Source organism: Triturus cristatus, chromosome 2_1 (genome assembly GCF_964204655.1).
Source record: "Triturus cristatus chromosome 2_1, aTriCri1.1, whole genome shotgun sequence".
In the NCBI taxonomy this organism is placed as follows: domain Eukaryota; kingdom Metazoa; phylum Chordata; class Amphibia; order Caudata; family Salamandridae; genus Triturus; species Triturus cristatus.
Genome location: NC_140581.1, coordinates 878,381,697 through 878,402,790, shown reverse-complemented (window position 1 = coordinate 878,402,790; position 21,094 = coordinate 878,381,697). Strand labels below are relative to the sequence as shown.

Sequence of the window (21,094 nt, the reverse complement as noted above, 5' to 3'; positions counted from 1 at the left end):
GACTGGGAGCCAATGTAGCTGCCTTATGCCACTCGAGGTAGGGTGATATTTAGGAAGATCCAGCAGTATTCTTACGGCAGCATTCTGGAATGACTGAAGTTTGGAAAGCTGTCCCACGTACAGCGCATTGCAGTAGTCGATTTGAGACAAAACCAAGGCTCCTACTACCGTTTTTCTTAAAGAGAAAGGTATAAACGGCAGAATTTTCGCAGGACCTTAATCGTAAAAAATCAGGCCGAGGTAACTTGATTAATTTGTAGGGTAAGTGTTAAGTCTTTGTCAATCAGAAAACCTATATTCTTTGCCTTAGGCACAGGGGTGGGACAGGTGCCAGCTCCTGAGGGCCACCATAGGTGATTCCAGATTGAGGGTTTTTGGCCAAATTCTACTACCTCAGTTTTTTCTGTGTTGAGCTTTAGGAAGTTTGTATTCATCCAGCCCATCACACTTTTGAGGCAATTTCAGAACTGTTCTGCTGTTGCTTCGACACTCTGTGTAAGTGACATCACTAACTGGGTGTCATCTGCATACAACACTAGTGTTAGACCTTGATCTTTTATCAATTTGGCCAGTGGAGTCACGTAGAGATTGAACAATGTGGGGTATAAAGCTGATCCTTGAGGGACGCCGCAGGGGAGAAAGAATTCTCCGGACTGTGTTCCGTCCCAGTAGATTTGTTGTACCCTGGAGTCCAGGAAGGACGAGAGAAAGTAAAGGCTGTGTCCTTGACACCCACAGCTCTAAGCCGCTGCAATAGGACAACATGATTTACGGTGTCAAAAGCGGCCGTTAGATCAAGTAGGATTAAAACAGCTCTACCACCTTCATCCATGACCTTACGGATCTCCTCAGTTGCCATTATCAGAGCAGATTTTGTAGTGTGTCGTAATCCGAAACCATGCTGTGAGGAGTCCAGGATATTGTTAGAATCCACAAACTCCATCAGCTCCTGATTCATGGCTTTCTCTAATATTTCTTAGGGCAATGGGAGACAGGATATGGGATGATAGTGCTTAGTGTCCTGGGGGTCCAGTGAGTCTTTCTTCAAAATAGGTCTTATACAGGCCTTTTTCCATCTCTGTGGAAAGACTCCGGATCTTATAGTCTCATTAAAGAGAGGGGTCAGGAAAGCACTTATCTCTTCTGGGACCAGGTGTAATATGTAAGGGGGACATGGGTCAAGGGGGGAGCCAGACTTAGTTTGTACTAACAGGTAGGGTTACAGGTAACGGGAGGTAGATGATAATGTAGCTTATGGTGATACTTGGGTGCATTTAGAGGAAATAGTTGCTGATAGAGAGCTTGCGCAGAAACCACAACAGGTGATATTAGATCTTTCCAAAGCCATTGTAACTAAGTTAAAAACTTTTATACCCCCTAAGAAAATAGATTGGACTACATTAGTGTCTCATAAGCAGAAAGTGGATGAGTCAGTTTCTGATTTCTTTACACGATTCAAAGAGACATTCTATGACTTTAGTGGGCAGTTGCTGACAGATGACACGGGTACGCATCTGTTCGTCGACAAATTTGTCGCTAACATGTTGCCAGAAATAGCTAGTCGCTTAAAGGCCAGCAAGAGTTCATGGACTACATCTTCCCCTGTCTCTCTTTTGACTATGGCCCTGAATTATGATCGTCAGGAATTGGAAGCAAAAGGCAAGGAGGATGTGAGAAGTTGGCCTGATATATGCTGTCCACTAGTTATAGTGGGCACCTTGTATCAGTCCAAACAACCCCCTATGGTGATAGGTTAAAGACAACCTTTATTGAAAGCTATCCTAGTGGTAGCTAAGGAGAGCAGCCTTCAGGATAAGTCTTGAAGGAATGTAAAGCAGCTTGTTTTACCAGTCTATAATCTTTTGAATGATCAAATGAAAAGACAACCACACCAGCTATATATTTAAAATATATGTATTTAAGATAAAACACACCCCTCTAGTCTCTTTATGAGGCTGGAGTTCAAAGTACTTAAGTTACAAGTCAGTAATCAACAGTATTAGCACAAATACACGTTTGGGCCCAAGGGGCGTACAAAACCAAATACCAATAAAGTGGTATAAGAACCATGACTGAACTAGACACAAGGCCTAGAGCCTGTAGAATCGCTGGGACCCCAAGGAACCACCCAAGGTAGTGACACAGGGGACCCACGGGGCCGTGTGCAGTGGGTAAACACAGCCACGGGCTCCCGTTAGTTTCTATGGGCAATGTCGCGGTTGGAAATGTAAAGATTAGGGACACTTAGAAATGAGTCAGGACCAAACCCTTTTGGACTTAGGAATTTTTAGGGCTAGCACCCATGGGAGCACCGGAGTACTTGTCTTACCTCACCCAGGGAAGCCGGGTGCATAGGTGTCTTTTGGTGTCGGGTCGCGTCGTCGATTTCAATGGGAGCTGGCGAAGAAGTGCTGCTGCTGTGAAGAGGAGAAGTGTCCGAAGCGATCCAAGCCTGGATCTAGGATGGAAGGAACCTGAAAGCAGAGGGGACAGAGTCTGGGTCACTCACCAGTGACCAAGGGCACGATAGACCAATTCCCACAGATGTTGGGTGCTTCAGGTGAGTTGACAGGTAACTTGACTCTTCAGCCACGAGGTCCAGGAGGTGCCGATGACAACCAGGAGCTGGATTCGAGGTGTCCCCCAAAGTCTGTCTCGTGCTGCGGTGTCGGCGACCAGATTGGACCCAACAAGCCTTGGCAACAGCAAGTCACTTGGAATCAGAGAAAGGACGTCAGTGCAGACCAGCAAGGTCTGGGGGACTCACCCAGCAAAGGTAAGTTGGGGCACATCTGGAGCAACCAGGAAAGCCCAATCAGAAGAGGAGTCACCTTCGTGGGACCCACTAGCTAACGGGCTAGCGATCGCGAAGGAGCCTCGAGTGGTCGCACTGGAAAGTGGCCCACGGGTCACTCGTGGAGTGGAGGTCAGAAATCTTCAGTGCAAAAGGTGCTCAAGGCTGGGGCTACTCAGAGCCCAAAGCACAACTTTGAGGAAGACCGGGAAGATGATGGAGCTGCAAAGTTTTTACGGTGTCCAGGGGTCATGGTTCCATGTCACCCATGATAGCCATGTGCCTCAGCTTTACTGTGGTCTCAGGGTAGCCTCGGGGAAGTCTGGAAATCTACCTCTGGGGATGCAGAGACTTTGGCGTCCAGAGGGAGATTCAGAATTGCAGACCAGACAGTTGCTTCTTTGGTGCCTGCCAAGCAGGGGAGTCACTCCTTGACCCCAAGGGAGATTTCTTCAGTCGTCTAGTTAAAGTAGAACGTCAAAGGTCCAGGATATATGTTGCAGAGTTTCGTCCAGGTTAATCTAAAGTCGCAAGGACTGGGTTCCCATACTTATACTAAGTTTGGGGGTTGACATACTCTAGGGCCCTACCTATTGGAGGGTTTGGAAAGAGGGGTGGTTACACCCATTTCCTTTGTCCAGTTTTGCGCCAGAGCAGGGGCAGGTAGCCCCTGCAACCAGATTGAACTGGACTACGCACAGGGACACCAAGTGTGCCCCCAGTGCAGGACTTCAAAGCACCAGAGAGTGCTCCCGCCCAGCCCCAATACACATCTGCCTGTCTGGGGAGGTGGTTACACCTCCCTGGGACAGGAAACCTATTGTACAGGCCTCCCCTGCCGGAGTTTCGGTCAGCAGCAGGAGGCCAGACCCGTGTCTGTGGCATCCATTGTGTGATGCCAGGGCTGTATAAAGTCTTTACCGGGTTAGACCAGTGTGAACATGTCTCTCCCTCTAGAAGGGTGGAATGCTACCCCAACCGCCAGAACTGGCGGGGGAGGTAGTATTCCAAAGTGTTTGACACCAAACACGACATGTTTCCGTGCAGCCAGTCCAAAGTTAGCATTTACCATGAGGTTATAATGCACTTCAGGCTGCACCACAAACAGCATCAGAGGAGGGGCTCTGCTCATGCAGGGGCACCCTCTCACATAAAAACCAAGCACTCTGCCTTCAGGATTGTTAAGGCCGGCCATAGGAGTGACTTATAGATTTTATATGTGTGTGCAATGGTAGTGATATAGGTAGCCTATACCACAGTAAGGGGTGCAGGCACCACCTTACCCAGGCTGCAGTAGCAGACCTGTGGTGTCATTTTGGAGTGCTTCCCAGGGGTGGCATAATACATGCTTCAGCCCCTGGTAGGCTTCTGAGGTACCTATGCCCAAGGTACATAGTATACCATATACTAGGGGCTTATAAGGCACTCCAGAATCCAATTAGAAATGTACCTAATGTACATGGAAACCATTTTAGAGAGGAAGCAGCTAAGCTGGGGTCCTGATTAGCAGGGCCACAGCCAGACTAAGGTCGAAAAATAGTGAATCACCAGCAAAAAGTGGGGGTACCCATGTGAAGCAAATCCTACTCTCCTACAGAGGATAAAAAGGTTAAGGATTTAAAAACAAAAGTTATGTTGGCTCAAGTCTATGGTCCCTCATTTAGAGGCAGTGGTAGAGGTGGACATGCGATGTCAGCAATATCAGCGGGGTAGAGGAAGTATGAGAGGCCGCCTGGGGAACACAGGAAATAGGGGAGCCATGGATAATCCTACCAGAATTGAGGCAGTTGAACACAATTCTAATTCTTTTAATACCTTTGATAGGCGAAACCAATCCCAAATGTCTGATTATTCGGCTGATGGTCCTAAGAATTCTGATTATGCATAGGAATGCCTGGGATGGGGTAAGGAATCGGTTGAGGTCCCAGTAGATCAGAGGGGTCCCTATGTCGATGCAAACGTCTTGGGTTCTACTGATTGTTTTCTGGTTGATACAGGAGCTACTCGTAGTGCTCTGTCTAAACAATTGGTTCCTAGTGCTCCCCTGTCTGGCACAACGATAACATCGATAGGATTCGATGGGACACCTTCCCTTAGCCAACTGTCACAACCACTTGCATTTAGTCTTGCTAAATTCAGTGCTACATGTCCATTTCTGCTTCCCCTAACATGCCAGATAACATTGTGGGTATCGATATGCTTAAACATTTTCATGCTACAATACGTTGTTTCATAGAAGGTGTGCGTGTCATTTTAAATGACAACTACCCAATGGTTGAGAGGTCTTGTCTTATTAAAGAGGATATTGCTTTGGCATCGCTACCTAGTACCTTGTGGGCTACATCAGATGTGGGTCAAATGGTTATCCCACCAGTACATATTCAAGTGAAGGAAGGAGCTTTGTTGCCCCCATTGCCCCAATATAAAATCTCTTGAGAAGGTGAAGAAGCATTGATACATATTGTTCAGGATTTGATCAGAGTGGGGGTTGTGGAAGACGTTCCTTACAATACCTGTAATAGCCTGATTCTTCCTATTTTGAAAAAAGACACTGATTCTAAAGTTTATAGATTTATCATTGACTTGAGAAAGGTCAACAAGATAGTAGTGCCCCAATATCCGGTAGTTTCTGACATCACGACACTTCTTACTATGGTTCCTCCTACTGCAACTACATTCAGTGTGATCGATTTGAAGAATGCATTTTTTTCATTACCTATTCATCCTGACAGCCGTTATTTGTTTGGCTTCACTTAGAAAAATCGCTCATTCAGATTTTGTAGAGCTCCACAAGGGTATACAGAGAGTCCTAGCATTTATAGCCAGGCATTAAAAAGACATCTTGATTCTTTCCCTGTACCGAAAGGGGTGGCTCTTATCCAATATGTCGATGACATCTTGTTGGCTGCTGATACCCCTGAACAGTGTGAAGCAGGAACACTGTTATTACTATCATTTCTTGCATCTTATCATCACAAAGTCTCTCTTAAGAAATTGCAATATTGTAGACAGCAGGTTACCTACTTAGGTCACCTCCTGTCTAAGGAGGTACGTGCACTCACACCAGACCGTATTCAAGCTATTTTAGACACACCTGTGCCCCCTACTCAGAAGGATATTCGTGCACTGATTGGTCTTACTTCTTTCTGTCGGCAGTGGATCCCTAGCTTTTCTTACATTGTTAAACCCTTGTTGGCTCTTTTGACTAAAGGCACTCCGATGCCCCTCCCATGGACTACTGAATGCCAGAATGCTTTTCAACTTTTCAACAGTTACGTCAAGCTCTTTGGTCTGCACCAGTATTCGGACCTCCAGACTACACTATGGCCTTCACACTCTATGTACACGAGAGGGACGGTTGGGCTCTCTCGGTTTTAACCCAGATACACGGTGATAAGCAGTGTCCTTGTGCCTATTTTTCAGCTGTCCTTGATCCAGTCGCTCATGCATTGCCTGGGTGTTTTTGAGCTTTGGCAGCGACAGCTGTGTCAATACGTCAAAGTGAGGGAATAGTCTTGTCACATAGATTGCTTGTGTTAGTGCCCCATTCAGTTGACACCCTTTTAAATCAAATGAAAACACAGCATTTGACTAGTGCTCGCTTGACTGGCTATGAATTGAAACTTTTGGCCCCTCATATCACACTGAAATGATGTTCGACTGTGAATCCTGCTACACTATTGCGATTTCTAGCTACTCAGTCCCAGCCACAAGAGTCACATGATTGTATATCCCTTACTGAAGAACGAACAAAGGGTCGTGTTGACCTACAAGATACGCCCCTTTCTAGTTTTGATGGGGAGTTGTGGGTTGATGGGTCCTGCTTGAAATTGCCTGATGGCACGACATCTGCTGTGTCTGCAATTAGAACACTTCAGACAGTAGTTGAGACTGCTTGCATCCCACAGAAGTCAGCTCAGGCAGCTGAGTTGATAGCGCTAACAAGAGCATGTGAGCTTAGTACTGATCTGTTCGTTAACATCTATACCGATAGCCAATATACTTTTGGAGTGGCTCACGATTTTGGGCAAATCTGGACGGAAAGAGGCTTTCTTACTTCACATGGGACACAAATAGTGCATGGGGAATTAGTACACAATCTCCTTACTGCCTTGACATATCCTAAGAAAGTAGCGATTGTTAAGTGTAGTGCACACAAGAAAGTGACTGATTCAATAGGACAAGGCAATGACTTTGCGGATCACACAGCCCGTGAGACTGCAATGCAGTGAAGTACTACATCTATGTATGTGGTCAAATCACAGGGTGAACGTTGGCATGATGCCAGGCAAGAAGTACTGGACATGAAACGATCTGCTTCTGTCGATGAATTAGACCAATGGTCTAAGGAGGGAACATTGGATGATGAGGGCTGTTGGAGGGATAAAAACATGACAAAATGGAAGTTACCCACAGCCTATTTACATCCTATGATTCACATGGCACATGGGTCGGCACATGTTGGAGCGTCCTCAATGACGAAGCAACTTATGCAAGTTTGGGATCATCCAGATATTGCCAGCACAGCTGAAAAGACAGTCCAGTCTTTTCTGATTTGTCTCCAGTATAATCCTGTAAAAGGCACACAAACTCCAATAGGAGGGTTTGCCATACCTACTGCAGCTTTTGAGGTTTTGCAAATGGATTATATCCAGCTTGAACGCTGCAATAATCTAAAAATATGTCTTAGTGGTGGTATGTGCCTTCAGTAAATGGATAGAGGCATATGCTATGAAAGATAATACAGCTCTTACTACTGCAAAGGTGCTCCTAAAAGAGTTTTTCCCTCGATTTGGCATTTGCCGAGTTTTGTGGAATGACAACAGACCCCATTTCATTGGGCAAGTTGTTGATTACCTCATGAAAGGATTGGGAAATAAGCAGAAGTTCCATGCTGCTTTTCACCCACAATCAGCACGGCTAGTGGAAACGATACAACTCTACCATTAAGCTTAAGTTGGCCAAAATACAAGCTTCCACATCTCTGAAATGGCCTGATGCACTGCTCTCTGCATTGCTATCCATTAGATCGATACCACATACACGATCTGGCCTCACGCCGTATGAGGTGGTTTTTGGGAGGCCAATGAATATTTGGGGGATTCCTAAGCCACACCCTATACATGATGTACCTTGTGTATTGATGAACGACTATTTGTCTCAGTTGACTGACAGTTTGTATTCTATTTATCAACAGGTTTGGGAAACGCTTCCAGACAGGTCGCAGGGTGAGGGGCATGATCCATGGCCTGGAGACTACGTAATGATGAAGTCCTTCCAGAGATCCAGGCCCCCAGCCCCGAGGTGGAACGGCCCTGAGCAGGTGCTCTTGGCTACCAGGACTGCGGTGCGAGTCACCAACCGGAAGAACTGGATCCATGCCACCCATTGTTGGCGGGTTCCGCATGACCTAGTGAGCCCAGCTGTGTTGGCGGATCATTGCGATGTCTCCTGAAGAACCTGAGGAAGTCTTCTAGGACCACACGATCCCTGGTACATCGCGATATCAGCTGCCACCCCGGAAGAGAGACACGTCGTTGCTGAAAAAGGCTGTTGGAGCCACTGTCCTGGGTTAGTGAAAGACTGATTTACAAACGGGGGTATTCATCTAGCATCTAGCGGCTACTCGTCTCAAACTCAGCGAAGAACCCAACGTCTGCCCAGGACCTTAGGGCACCATCTGTTCTGTTGTTCAACGGCAAGATGAACATGCATGCGGAGAAGAAATCGATTGCAGCAAGACTTTGTGATCAAAAGAGTATGTTCATTATTGGACTTACTTCAATTATTGTTCTGATTGCTACAATCACATGGGTTGTAGAGGGAGTAACTCCTGCTGGAAACCTACTGACTGTTACTACTCCTGTCCCCATTGAGCACCACTATTTCACTCTTCTCTATCATGAGCAGCAGCACAGGATTTCCTACCTCAACAATACGTTCATTCAAATGTTGCATCACACCCACAATGCTACGAACATCACCAACTGTTGGGTGTGTGGAATGCGAGCTCATCAGAAAAAGGGAGGAACGCCTTTCATTCCTCTGCCATTTTCACACAATGGCTCCTGCAAAGCCTGGTTTGCGCAACTATGGGCATCTGAAGTTGCTAATATTACTTATGCTGATGTAGGTGGACTGAATGCCCAGCTGAATAGAGCCTGTTACCCTGATGAGGAAGGAGATCCACAAGCTAAATGAACTGCAGCAATATGTTGACTTTAATTTGGGGCTGTTCTTCTTTGTTGGTGCAGCCTTAAACAGTAGGAAGATCAGTCGCTTGACACGTGTTGTAGAGGCTGTAACCAATCAGACAGCTATGGCCCTTGGGAATATCACAGAAGAATTGCAAATTGCGAGGATTGTGGTGCTCCAAAACCGGATGGTCCTCGACGTTGTCCTTGCGGACCGTGGTGGAGCATGCCGTATCATCGGGAGCAGTTGCTGTGTCTATATCCCTGACCATGCCCCTTCAGTTTTTGAGGCAATTTCGAAGCTGCACAAAATAGCCACTGAAATCCATCAGGATTCAGGAACATGGACTTTGACTGGATGGCTATGGACTATGTTTACTGCTTGGGGCTAGAAGTTATTGTCAGCTCTATGTATATTTGTTTTCCTTTTTTCCTGCTGCCTATGCATCCAATGTGGCCCAATGCTCTATTCCCTTTGTGCTTCTACCTGTACCTCATGTATACCAGCTAAACGAAATGTTCAGAATGTAAATGCCCGACTAGTAACCAACCAAGAAATAAGAGATCTGATGTTAGTTGATATCTGTGATAACTTTCATGTTTCTTCTACTGCATAGCGAATGTCTTCAGCTAATGCTAAAAGGGCCGTCTGTGGAAGTCGCAGATAATCTGTTAGCATAAGCTAAAGCCATCTTGTTTGTGGCATCCATTTTGTCAGCTATGTAATTCTTCCATCCTCTGCTGCTCGTCTTTTTTCCCTGCCTGTGCTGTCTATTTTAGTTAACTTCCTGACTCAGCTAAAAGCAATATGCATGCTAAAGAGTTTGTAGCTGCCAGAACACGTGGTCTCAGAATCAACTGTCAATCTCTTTGTGCTGCCATAAGCACTCCTGCCCCCCCTCCCACTTTGCTAAGTGAGTTGCCATTTGCCCATGTTTGTCGGAAGTTTTTCTTGTGTAGGCCTGTACCTTCTATTTGTAATTACATGCTTACCAGTGCAGAAATCTCAGTATTAAACGCCCATGGTCTGTGTATTCAAGCCGCTACCTCCTGGAACACTTGAGGGTGTTGATTGGACGTGGTCTCACTCATGAGTGAATAAACTTGTTATTTGATATTCCAGCTTCCGTGCCAATCTCTATTTTGTTGGTCTAAGGACCCATGGACAGATAAGGGTGAACTTCTGCACCGGTGGGCCATTAAATAGGCTCATTTCCACAGTTTACTGCTTAGCTTATTTTATATACAGTAACTTTTTGAATATTGTTTTTCTAACTATAACATGATTCTTTCAAATGTTCCTCTTCAGAAAAGTATGAATTTACACCCACAAGCAAAAGACCAAGGGCCAGGTGTACGACGGTTTTTAACGTGCGCAAACAGGTTTTAGACCCGTTTGCGCATGCTAAAAACCTTGGGCCCATGTACAAAACCTAATTTAAGATTTGCTACTCAATTAGCGACTCGCAAAAAAGGTTTTGCGACTTGCTATTAGGAAGGGGCATTCCCTTCCTAATAGCAACTCATGAGCCATGTATAATTGCGGTCAGAAAACACTTGCGAATTACCACCTACTTCAAGTAGGTGGTAATGCAATCGCAAATGGAATGGGGCCCCCTTCCCTTTTGCAAATGCATGTGAAAATATTGTTTAAGGGCAGGCAGTGGTCCCAGGGACCACTGCCTGCCCTTAAAAAATTAAACGAAAACGGGCTGCATTTAAAAAAAAAAAAGCTGCTTTATTTAAAAGCACTTCCAGACATGGTGGTCTGCTGAGCCCAGCAGGCCACTATCCCTGGGAGGGCCAGCTATTCCCAATGGGGTCGCAAAATGCGAGTGCCTAATTAATATTAATTAGCCTCACATTTAGCGACTCCATTAGGAATCGCAATCAGTGTCTCTGACACTGTAGTGCATAGTAAATTGCGACTCGCAATTTGTGACTCGCAATCGAGTGCAAATTACGAGCCTCAATTTACTAGGGTCGTACATCTGGCCCCAAGACTGCATGGTATTTATTTAGATCACCACTGTTATAGATACTGTTAACAAAAATGAAAACAATTTAACTAGTCTGATAAGCCCAGTAGAAATTACATTAGAGGAAACGAGAGCCCTGATTTTACATAGTAAAGAGAAAGATGACTTTTATATGAAAAGTTTGAAGTAAGAAGAAGATGAATATAAAAAGAAAATCATATCTCCAAAGTAGAAATTAGACAAGGGACAAAAAGGAAAATTATGTGTTTGCAAAGGAAGAAATCAATTTAGAAGAAGACACATTAGTATCACTAGTTGTGAACACACATTTGAAGTTCTGGGAGGACCTGTCCAAATTCTTACTGGAGAAAAAGCAACAATTCCAGGGTTTTTCTTTGTTTGTGGAAAATACCCTTATTTTCATTTACCTGCTGATTGGGAGGGTATTTGCTGCTTAGTTTTGCTGTTTTCTAAAATGCACCATGTAAATAGTATAGATGCTTTAACCATGGTACCATCTCATACACTTACATGAATTGTTTATGATGGAACACAATTAGCGGTAGATGCTTTTGGAGCAATCAGACAACCAGTATGAATAAGCCTAAATGATGAGCATATCAGAAAGCTTTCACAGGAGTAGATACATTACCAACTAGTACATTGGGTGCTTTTTTGACTAATAATAATAAAGCACTGGCTGTTAGATCAATAGTTTTATAAGATTGATTAGATTTAAATACATTGCTGGCAGAAAAAGTCGGAGTTTGCAAGATGCTGAAAGCTCAACATTGTTTTTATTATATACCAGATGAGAGTAAAAATATAGAAGAATTTGCTAAGAACATTTCTGACCTGAAAGCTGAACTAGAGCCATAAAAACTGCTAGTGAGTTGTAACATTTAGGTAATGGAGTTTCTGCTATTAGTAACTGGTTTGCAACAGTTGGAGGAGGGCTTTTTGGAGTCATTTTGAAACCTGTACCTATTATAGGTGTTTGTTTGATAACTTTATCCATTTTATATTAAATATTTAGACATTGCCTAAAGAGAAGAAGGGAATAATAAAAAAACAGAGAAATTAGTAAGGGTGGGCGTAGTGGGCGTAGTGGGGCTACGTGAAGCAGCACGTAGTGTGCCCAAATCTACGCACACTACGTGCTTCGCGTAGCCCCACTACGCGCCACCCGCCTCCCGCCCGCCCTCCTTTTAAATCAAACCCCCGCATTTACAATAAATACTAAATTAAAGAAACTTACCTGAAACGCGGCGTCTCCGGGGCTCCCTCTTCCATTTCAAACTTCTTCTGACAAATGCGCATGCGCGAAAGCCCGCGCATGCGCATTTCTTGCGAGAAATGCGCATGCGCGGGCGTCCGCGCATGCGCATTAGTCAGAAGAAGTTTGAAATGGAAGAGGGAGCCCCGGAGACGCCGCGTTTCAGGTAAGTTTCTTTAATTTAGTATTTATTGAAATTGCGGGGGTTTGATTTAAAAGGAGGGCGGGCGGGAGGCGGGTGGCAGCGGCAGGCAGCTACGCTTCGCCCTGGGTGTGCGTAGCGCTAGCCTGCTTCGCCTACTTCGAAAACTGTGAAGCAGGCAGGGCTACGTACACTACGTGGGTGAAGCGTAGTGTCTCGCCCAGGGTTAGAAATTAGAAGAGAATTAAAAATGGAAGAGGAAAAGAATAAAGAACTGAAGAAATTGAGGGAACTCGGAAAAGATAGAACTGAAGAAGAAGGCTCAACAGAGTGAAAGTGCACTTTAAAGATTCATTTGTGAAAAAATTGTAATGGTTTTCAACCATCAGAGTGGGGAAACTGCTAATTTGAATAATATTTGCAAAATGCTTCATTAAAAATGCAGTGTGCAGACTTTACGTTTACAAATTAAGTATGCTGAATGCAACAATTGTAGTAAACAACCATACTTAAAGCCTATGACCTGCAATATAGTGATGAAACAACTATTATTGTTAAATTGGCATGGCTGAATGAGTAATGATTCAACATGATGGCCCATTAATATTGAAATGCGTGTTTGTCACTTTAAACAACTTTTGTGTAAGATGTTTTTCTTCTCTTTGCTGAAGACGTTGCAAATTTGGAAGCTACTGTTTATCAGTTAATGAATAGATGCTTGTTATATTAGGCGACTGAAAGTGAGGTTCTCACTGTAAAAGACATAAACAACAAGGAGGATGAATCATGGGAAGAAGATTTGAAGAACAAGAAAGATTCTGCCGCAACATCCAAGGCCACATGGTTAAAGGGCGATTGCACTCGGGTGATAAGATTTGGTGTAGACCTGTTCCCAGAAGCATGATATACTCAATGAAGAATAAAGAATATTAATGTTGCAACATAGAAAACATGTGTACATTATACTATTCGAAGTTCCATGTCGTCTATTTATATATGATCTATATGGTCAAGGAACTTCACGGTGACTTAAAGATTTATATGAAATTAGATGACTGGTCTCTAGAATTCATTAAACTTTATCCTGCTCTCAAATATTTTTTGCTTGTTTAATACGTACATTCCTTAGAATTGTGCAAATTATGAAATACTGTAGAAACTGTATACACTAAAAATTTTGAAATAAATCTGAGTATACCCCATAGTCACTGAGTACACTGTAATCCATAGCATTTGCTTCTTCGCTCCTTGGTACAGTCTTTCTAGGCATACTTCCATATGGCTGCCCCATTAGTACCTTGTTTGAAAAAAAAGAACATTTAAAATTCAGTTGAACAATGAAATACATCTATTAAATGCATTTAAATGTTGACTTGAGTAAAATTCATAAACAATAGTTAAAGAATGTAATGACTACCCACAATAGGAGTATATAGGGAATAAATTGAGCAAAAGCCATAATCATGAAAAACGGGATAACAAAATCATAAAGTAGGTCTTTCTGATAAAAATTACAATAACTGCTATTTATTGGGGAAGACTACAATAATCAAACATACAACAAGGTAATAATGCACAAATAACTTAACAGAATTGGAGGCTATAATTTTCATTACAAATGTCACAATTTCACCTAGAACTAATTACACCAGCCACAATGACAAGTGTCTCCGGATCCAGAATTATCGGGCCTGAAAACTCCAGATCCAATAATTCTAGCCCTGAAGACACCTGATCTGTTTGCACTGCTGCAAGGATGTGGCAGCAGCACTGTGGGGAGAGTAGAAAAAACCTTTACCAGTCAGGCTGACACCTGCTCTAGACCCCTAAACTGCACCTCTATCACCCCTGCGCCCCACCTCATCTCCTGTTGACACTTTCCAACTGCCCTGAGCAAGTGGAAAATGAAGCAGTTTTCTCCTTGCAATGTGGAAATAACGCACGTAAAATGACCTGGTATTTTTACATGTGTGCAGTTATTCCTCATTCTGGGGAGAAAACTTATGATTGCTGGAATTTGGTGCAGAGACACTACCCTGAATCGGAGACTCCCTACCCCTCTTCCCCAGTATCCCTGCACCTAATTCCAACAATCACAAATGAGGGTCTATGTCTGGGGGCTAATAGCATGGATGTTAACATTTGAATCCATCCCAACTAGGGGTGGGTGGAGTTTCGTGAGTGGGATTCAGCACATCCTACTGCTTGTGTTGATTTTTAGCGCCGGGAGCTTGTTCCGTGCTGTAAAATTAGCAACACATGGCATGCCAAAGGTGTCTTATTAACAGCAGAACCCAAAACAACATTAAAACATTAAAAAAGGTTTTTTCAGTAAGAATACATATGATAGAGTTGGTGATACCTACGCTCTAGTTATGGAACCGTAGAACTAAGTTTATGTTCTGATGTTTATAGGAAGGGAGGGGGTTAAAATAGGAGGGTCAATAAATTTGTGTTTTCCCTTTTAACTTCAATAGGAATGTTAGCTGTCAGATACACTAAAAATGTGGAGATACCTGTGTACCAGTAAGGTTTAAAGTAGGCTTTTGAAGGTTAATTGTCGTGTTGGGGTCTAGTCCTCTGTCGTCACGTGACTCCCGCAAGGTACGCCGGGAGTGACGTGACGCGGCGGACAGCCATTCCACGACCACGGCCCGAGTAGTGAGACGGCTCTCCCGTAAAGAGAATAAAGAAAGTTCAACACGCACACGTGTTTGTCCTCATTTACGAGGGACTTCAGTTAACATTCCATATTAATATATGTATATCTCCTAGCATTAAGTGCAAGAGATTTGTGGCTCTGTGGAGTATTCGAGAAAATTGGTAGTGTGATTTATGATTGGTTGGCAACCATTTAAACTTTAAGTTGTGATGGCCATTAAACGTTTGCAGGCACTGAAGCCTCCACTCAGATAAAAAATGACCATGGGGGGCATTTTGGGCTATGCATTCTTCCTGAGACCAGAGAGGATGCCGGGATTGGAACTCCAGGTTGCTGGCCATATACTTTAATGGATGCGACAATCCCTTGCATGGTGAACCACAAAAAGTCACTAAATTAACCTGTGTTTATCCTGGGGTAGCGTGGCACTAAAAGCAGCCAGCCTTAACTTAAAGGCAATGTGTAAAGTGTTTATGCAGCACACAAGCAGTAATAAAGTGAAAACACAACCCAAGAAAAATCCCAGGTAAAAGTAAAATGTTAAGGCCGACCATGATGGAGCGTGGTTCGGATGCAAGTGGATTGGGCCCGGTCAGAGCTTACCTTCAGACTCATAAAACTTTATGAAGAAAAGTGTCTGAGAAGGTAAAGTTCAGCTGGACAAGACTGAAAGAGGTGTCAGAGAAGGGATTGTAATCATCGGATGCCCTTGGGATGAAACCACGGTGAAGATTTCTACATTTGGACATCTTCACCGAAATGAAAGTTTAAAAATCTCCAGCAAGACAAGGCAGAAGGCTGTAGACCTGGGTGGAGGTATAGATACAGGGCTCATAAGCAGGGCTGACCTCTGAGGGTTCAAAACAGGGTCCCAGCAGCATTGAAGTCCTTACATCTACAGCATCAGTCTAGTAGAGTACACAGCAGGTCACAGCAGAAAACAGTCCTCTGAGATTCATTCCACAGGGCCAATAATGAACTGAAGAGTTGGTCTCTGAGGTCCTACTTTCATACCCTGTAGCCCTGGTTCTGGAAGATAGGAAAAGCTTCTAGACAATGGTTTTAAAGTGCATGGAATTTCCTGCCTCCCCTACCCTAGCTCGAAGCTGGCTGAAGTGACAATGCAGGGTCATTAGGCCCTGTCAGTGAAGCCAAGCACAAACAATTCAGTTGCAATTGGGGCTGTGCTAAACCCCGCCTCCATCCTGCCAGCTAATCAGGCCCACCTAATCCCACTATTGTGTGACTGTCTGTTAGGAATTCACACACTCTAACTATCATTTACATCCAAACGTGTGACCCCAAGACAAGCTACAAACACCAAATGGCTTTGGCAAGAAAATGGCAACCTTCTAAAGGCGGCATTTTCGGAATTGCAATTTAAAATGTGACTTCGCCCTAAGTTTGGATTTTAAATCGGAAATTCCAGAGGCACCACACATCAACTGGTTTTCTCTTCCTAATTGGAAATTATACTTATAAAATGTAATAAGTCCCCTCCATTATCCTATGGGAGAGATAGGCCTTGCAGTAGTGAAAAAACGAATTTAAGAGTTTTTCAATACCAGGACATGTAAAACATAAAAGTGCATGTCCAACTTTTTAAAGACATTGTACCCTGCTGTCTGGGCTGTCCAGGGTCTACCATAGGAGTGACTTCTATGGATTAAAAAGGAAGGTTTGGGCCTGGAAAAGTGTTTATGATGCCAGGTCAACATGGCAGTTTAAAACTGCATACATAGGCTCAGCAATAGCAAGCCAGAGACATGTTGAAAGGGATACTTAAGTGGGTGGTGCAATCAGTGCTGAAGGCCCACTAGTAGAATTTCATTTACAGGCCCTGGGCACATGTAGTACCACTTAAATATGCCAACTGGATATAAGCCAATTCTTCCATGTTTTTAGGAGCGAGCACAAGTACTTTAGCACAGGTTAGCAATGGTAAAGTGCAAAAATGAATTCAGCAAAAAGTGGAAGGTAAAAGGCAAAACGTTTGGGGGGTGACCCTGCAGAGACGGCCAGGTCCAATAGCAACCTCAATGCCATAAAGACTGAACATTTTCCCTTATGTTTCAATTCTTATTAATGAAATCTTCAATCAATTGATAGATAGGAATGGGAGCAGCTGGGTCTTGTCAAAGCTGATGAAAAAGGTAACCAGTCGTGTTGGGAATAAACTCGGCTTCAGAAAAAGACTGCTTTTCTCTTAAATAGTCGAAAAGCTCAGATATGTTTTCTTCTCTGTTGTACTACTAGCATCTTCCATCACATATTCTTGCAAATCTTAAGGAAGATTAAGAGATGGGGAAAGAACCCTCTAAGTCTTTTGCAGCTTTTATGCTTGAAGGATAAAAGAAAGTCTTTTAAGGTCTCTTTAATATGCACATTGAAATCCCATTAATACATTTCTTCTGCCAAAATATTGGCTCGCTCCTCCTTTAAAGAATCATCAAGAGGCTGAGAACCAGAAGTTTTCTGTGCAGAGTCCAACAATGTCTCAAAGCAAGAAGCATAATTCTTTCTTTTTGCAAGTGTTTCCCCATGATTCTTGTGCAGATTCCTCTGAGAAACAGTAAGTGCTAACAACAAGCTCCTTTTATATAGACCTACTGCAAGGAGCCTGCAAGCCACTAGTATGGGAAGACTCCATATGCACCAACTTACTTACACATCAAGCTTTTAGAGATTTAACCTCTGGATGAATTAAAATCTGAAGCACCGAGAGAATAGGAACTAATATTACAAGCTATATTATAACATAATTTTGAGCACCACACCCAGCTCACATCACTCACACTACAGATAATTGTACCATTAGCGCTTCTTCCCCCCTCTTCGGGACTGCATCCTTTGTGTTGACTGACCCTACCATGGAGTTCTCCAGGGACAGGGCCTGGCATCCATTATAGACACGAGGATGGGCTTTAGCAAGGTGAGCAGAGGAAGCCTTTTAGACACACCAGCCTGATTTGTGATCAACAGGTTCTTTAACATCCTCTCGCCAACAACAGGGCAAATAAGAGGGTGGACTTATATATGCACACAGCTAGATCCGGGTGAAGCTGTGGTATGCATCAAGAGCTGATCTTACAGAACTATTCACAAATTTAGAGTGTGAGTCCCTACCCAGATAGAAGGAGGATCATTAAACAGACTAAAAGACAAGTCTCAAGTCCTCAGCTTCCAATTTTGAGCAAATCAGAAGCTTCAAGGGGTGGTTTGATGCCCTTTACTCATGCCACATGTACATAACTGGGTCACACTCATCCTGACTGCAGGGACAACACAAGTATACACAATTCACAAATTGCAGAGAGGGACCTCCTACAGGGGACACTTGAGATCTTTGGCCCACCTCTAATGCAACTAGTCAGACCCGCCTGACTGACCCTCCAGTCTTTATGCCTCCAAAGAAGCAACAGCCTAATCGGGTGCCCAGCTACTTCTCTCTATCAGAAGCCAGGGAACATTCAACAAATGCTCTAGGGATGCTCAACATGTATCTCACGAAGGAGGATCTCCTAGCTTCCCTTCAGGAGTTCAAGATGGAACTGAGAGAGGAGCTTAAAATGGACTTGAAAGCATCCTTGGAGACACTGTGGGCAGATTTGCATTGGAAACTCATCGCTCTCCAGCAAGATGTAGAATCAGTGGGCACATGTTTCCTGAACCTTGAAACCAAGACAGCTGATCTGGAACAGCGATCCAGCCAGGTGGAGGAGTCAACGAGTATACTTTGTCAACAGCTTCAGGCAGCACTCCTCAAATACGAAGACATGGAAAACAGATCGCACCAAGAGAATATTCAGAACCGATGTCTGGAAGAAGGGGTTGAGGGCAAGATTTGGAGGCCTTTGAGATGGGTCTTTCATAGAGCTCCTTGGCAGCCTAATGCCAAAAGTGCAGATCGGTACAGTTCACGGAATAGGTCCATTGGTGCTGGGCGATAGGGGATGCCCAAGAGACATTCTAGCCAAGTTACATACATTCAAGACTAAAGAAGTCATCCTCTTGGCGTCCCGAAAAGTAGACTCAGTCACTTTTTAAGGAGCTTTCTGTACCCACTTTCAGGACGTTGCCCCAGCAACATTACTCGGGTGTCAACAATTCCATCCAGTTACTGACAAACTAAGGAATGAACGTATCAAATACCCCTGGACATATCCTTTTCGTCTGGCATTTGAGCATCACAATAAACCTCGACATGTAATTGACCTAGCGAACTCTTTGACACTATTGGATATCTGATATCCGAATGCACCCTCTACTGAGGAACTTCCAGGCCTCTCTGGGGGGCTAACCCGTAGCCTTCAAAGCAAAGGGCAATTGCTCGCCCAACACCGTCTAGGTCTAACCAAGAAGTAATGATCAACAATGCAGCTCATTGGATCCCATTTACTCATCACAAGAGAATCCACACAACCTAATCTAGACAGTTAGCAGCTTACCACTAGAAGAACTAGCGGAGGCCAGATAAACCAGGGCGATCACTTGATACCCATAAAGCGATTCAGGAACAATTTGAGAAGTATCGGGTGGTTTACATAGTAAATACTTTTAATTTCCCTGGGCCCGCCCACTTGAACACTTAAAAATGCCTTAACTTTGAAAGTTATTAAGAAACTAGAGTAGCTGTACTAGACCGAATAACCTGACATGTTTAGAATTTTTCCCCAAAGGGTTCTGGGGTTTAAATATTGCATTAGATGTTTATGATTTATTGTTTATTATTTAGGTATTTATTTTTACAGCGGATGGACTGCATTGAATGGTTGTGGAGACTGGTAGGATCTGGGGGTGGTACCTGTGGGGCGGACAATGAGAATAGATTGAGGGGAGGGGTTGATAGGCACTGCAATAATGAGAATGGATGTTAGAGAACTGTGAGGAAAAATCCTATGGTGGAATAAATGTTCACTGTGACCATGGTGATGACTACACTAACTTGGAAAGTTAAAGGCCTTAATACGCCAGCCAAACACCACAACTTATGGGAATATTTGGGGGAACCAATGCTATGATGTGGTAGCTGTCCAGGAAACACCTCTTAAGAGAGATGATGATCATAGACTAAAGCATAAAACCTATTCCTTATTTTAGAAGCCCTCGGCCTCCTCTAAACACAATGGCGTGGCCCTACTATTCCATTCCTCTATGCAACTTAAACCAGAAGGCTACAAAATGGACAGAGAGGGCAGGATCATCATGGTCAAAGGTCGCCTTGGAGGCAGAGTGTGCACTTTTGCTTCCGTCTCTGCTCCGAAGTCAAATCAGGTCCCTTTTCGTCACTCTTTTCTGGCTCTACTGGGCAGTTTCACTGAGGGAGACATAATCCTGATGGGTGATTTCAAATTGGCATGGCACTACAGCAAGGACAGTACTCACCCACACAAAGCATCAATAGGTAGTTTCTCAAAACCTCTTAAAAACGCTTTTCATACCCTAGGCCTTCCGGATGATTGGAGGACACTCCACCCCATGACACATAATTACACTCTCTACTTCTGCACACAACGAACATACTCTAGTTTTGATTATAATTTTCTAAGTCAAGCCCTGAGGCAAGACTTTGTGCAAATTAAAAACATTTTGGGTTATCTAATCCCAGGGACACCAAGCTTCACACTATTGGCTTTCAAGTGGATACCCTTAAGTATAAAACTAAAGGGGACAAAGCGATTATGTGTTATACCTAGGGGCGGCAAAATTGGCCATTGTCGCAGCTTGAAAGCAAAAGGAAGCCGGGCATTAACTCAGTGGTATGCTCGCCTATGGCAGGCCCTTGCTATGGAAACAATGGCCGATATTTTCTGAGAGGACTTCAAAGCCTTCAAATTCACATGGGATCCATTGGTGGCTTATCTCTCTACAGGTCTCGTGCTAAGGACGTGCCCCACTAGAAGGAGAGCCCTCTATCTTTTCCAATTTCTGATACAATTAGAACACCTTTTCTCCTGATAGAATGATGCCCCCACAGCTGGTTCTTCTGTATCCTCTTCCGATAAGACTAGCAAAACATATGCTTAAGCAGCCTCTATACATCCACT

The 21,094-nt window shown here is 43.9% G+C and overlaps 1 protein-coding gene across 1 annotated transcript in view; it reads right to left on the bottom strand.

Annotated features, from left to right (window-relative positions):
• Nucleotides 1-21,094, bottom strand: part of LOC146866022 (transmembrane channel-like protein 2-B) — a 704,484-nt gene that overhangs the window by 434,033 nt on the left and 249,357 nt on the right. The window contains exon 8 of the mRNA XM_085633032.1: nt 13,584-13,682. Within this exon, the coding sequence (XP_085489158.1) occupies nt 13,584-13,682 (99 nt within the window). The remainder of the gene's footprint in view (nt 1-13,583; nt 13,683-21,094) is intronic.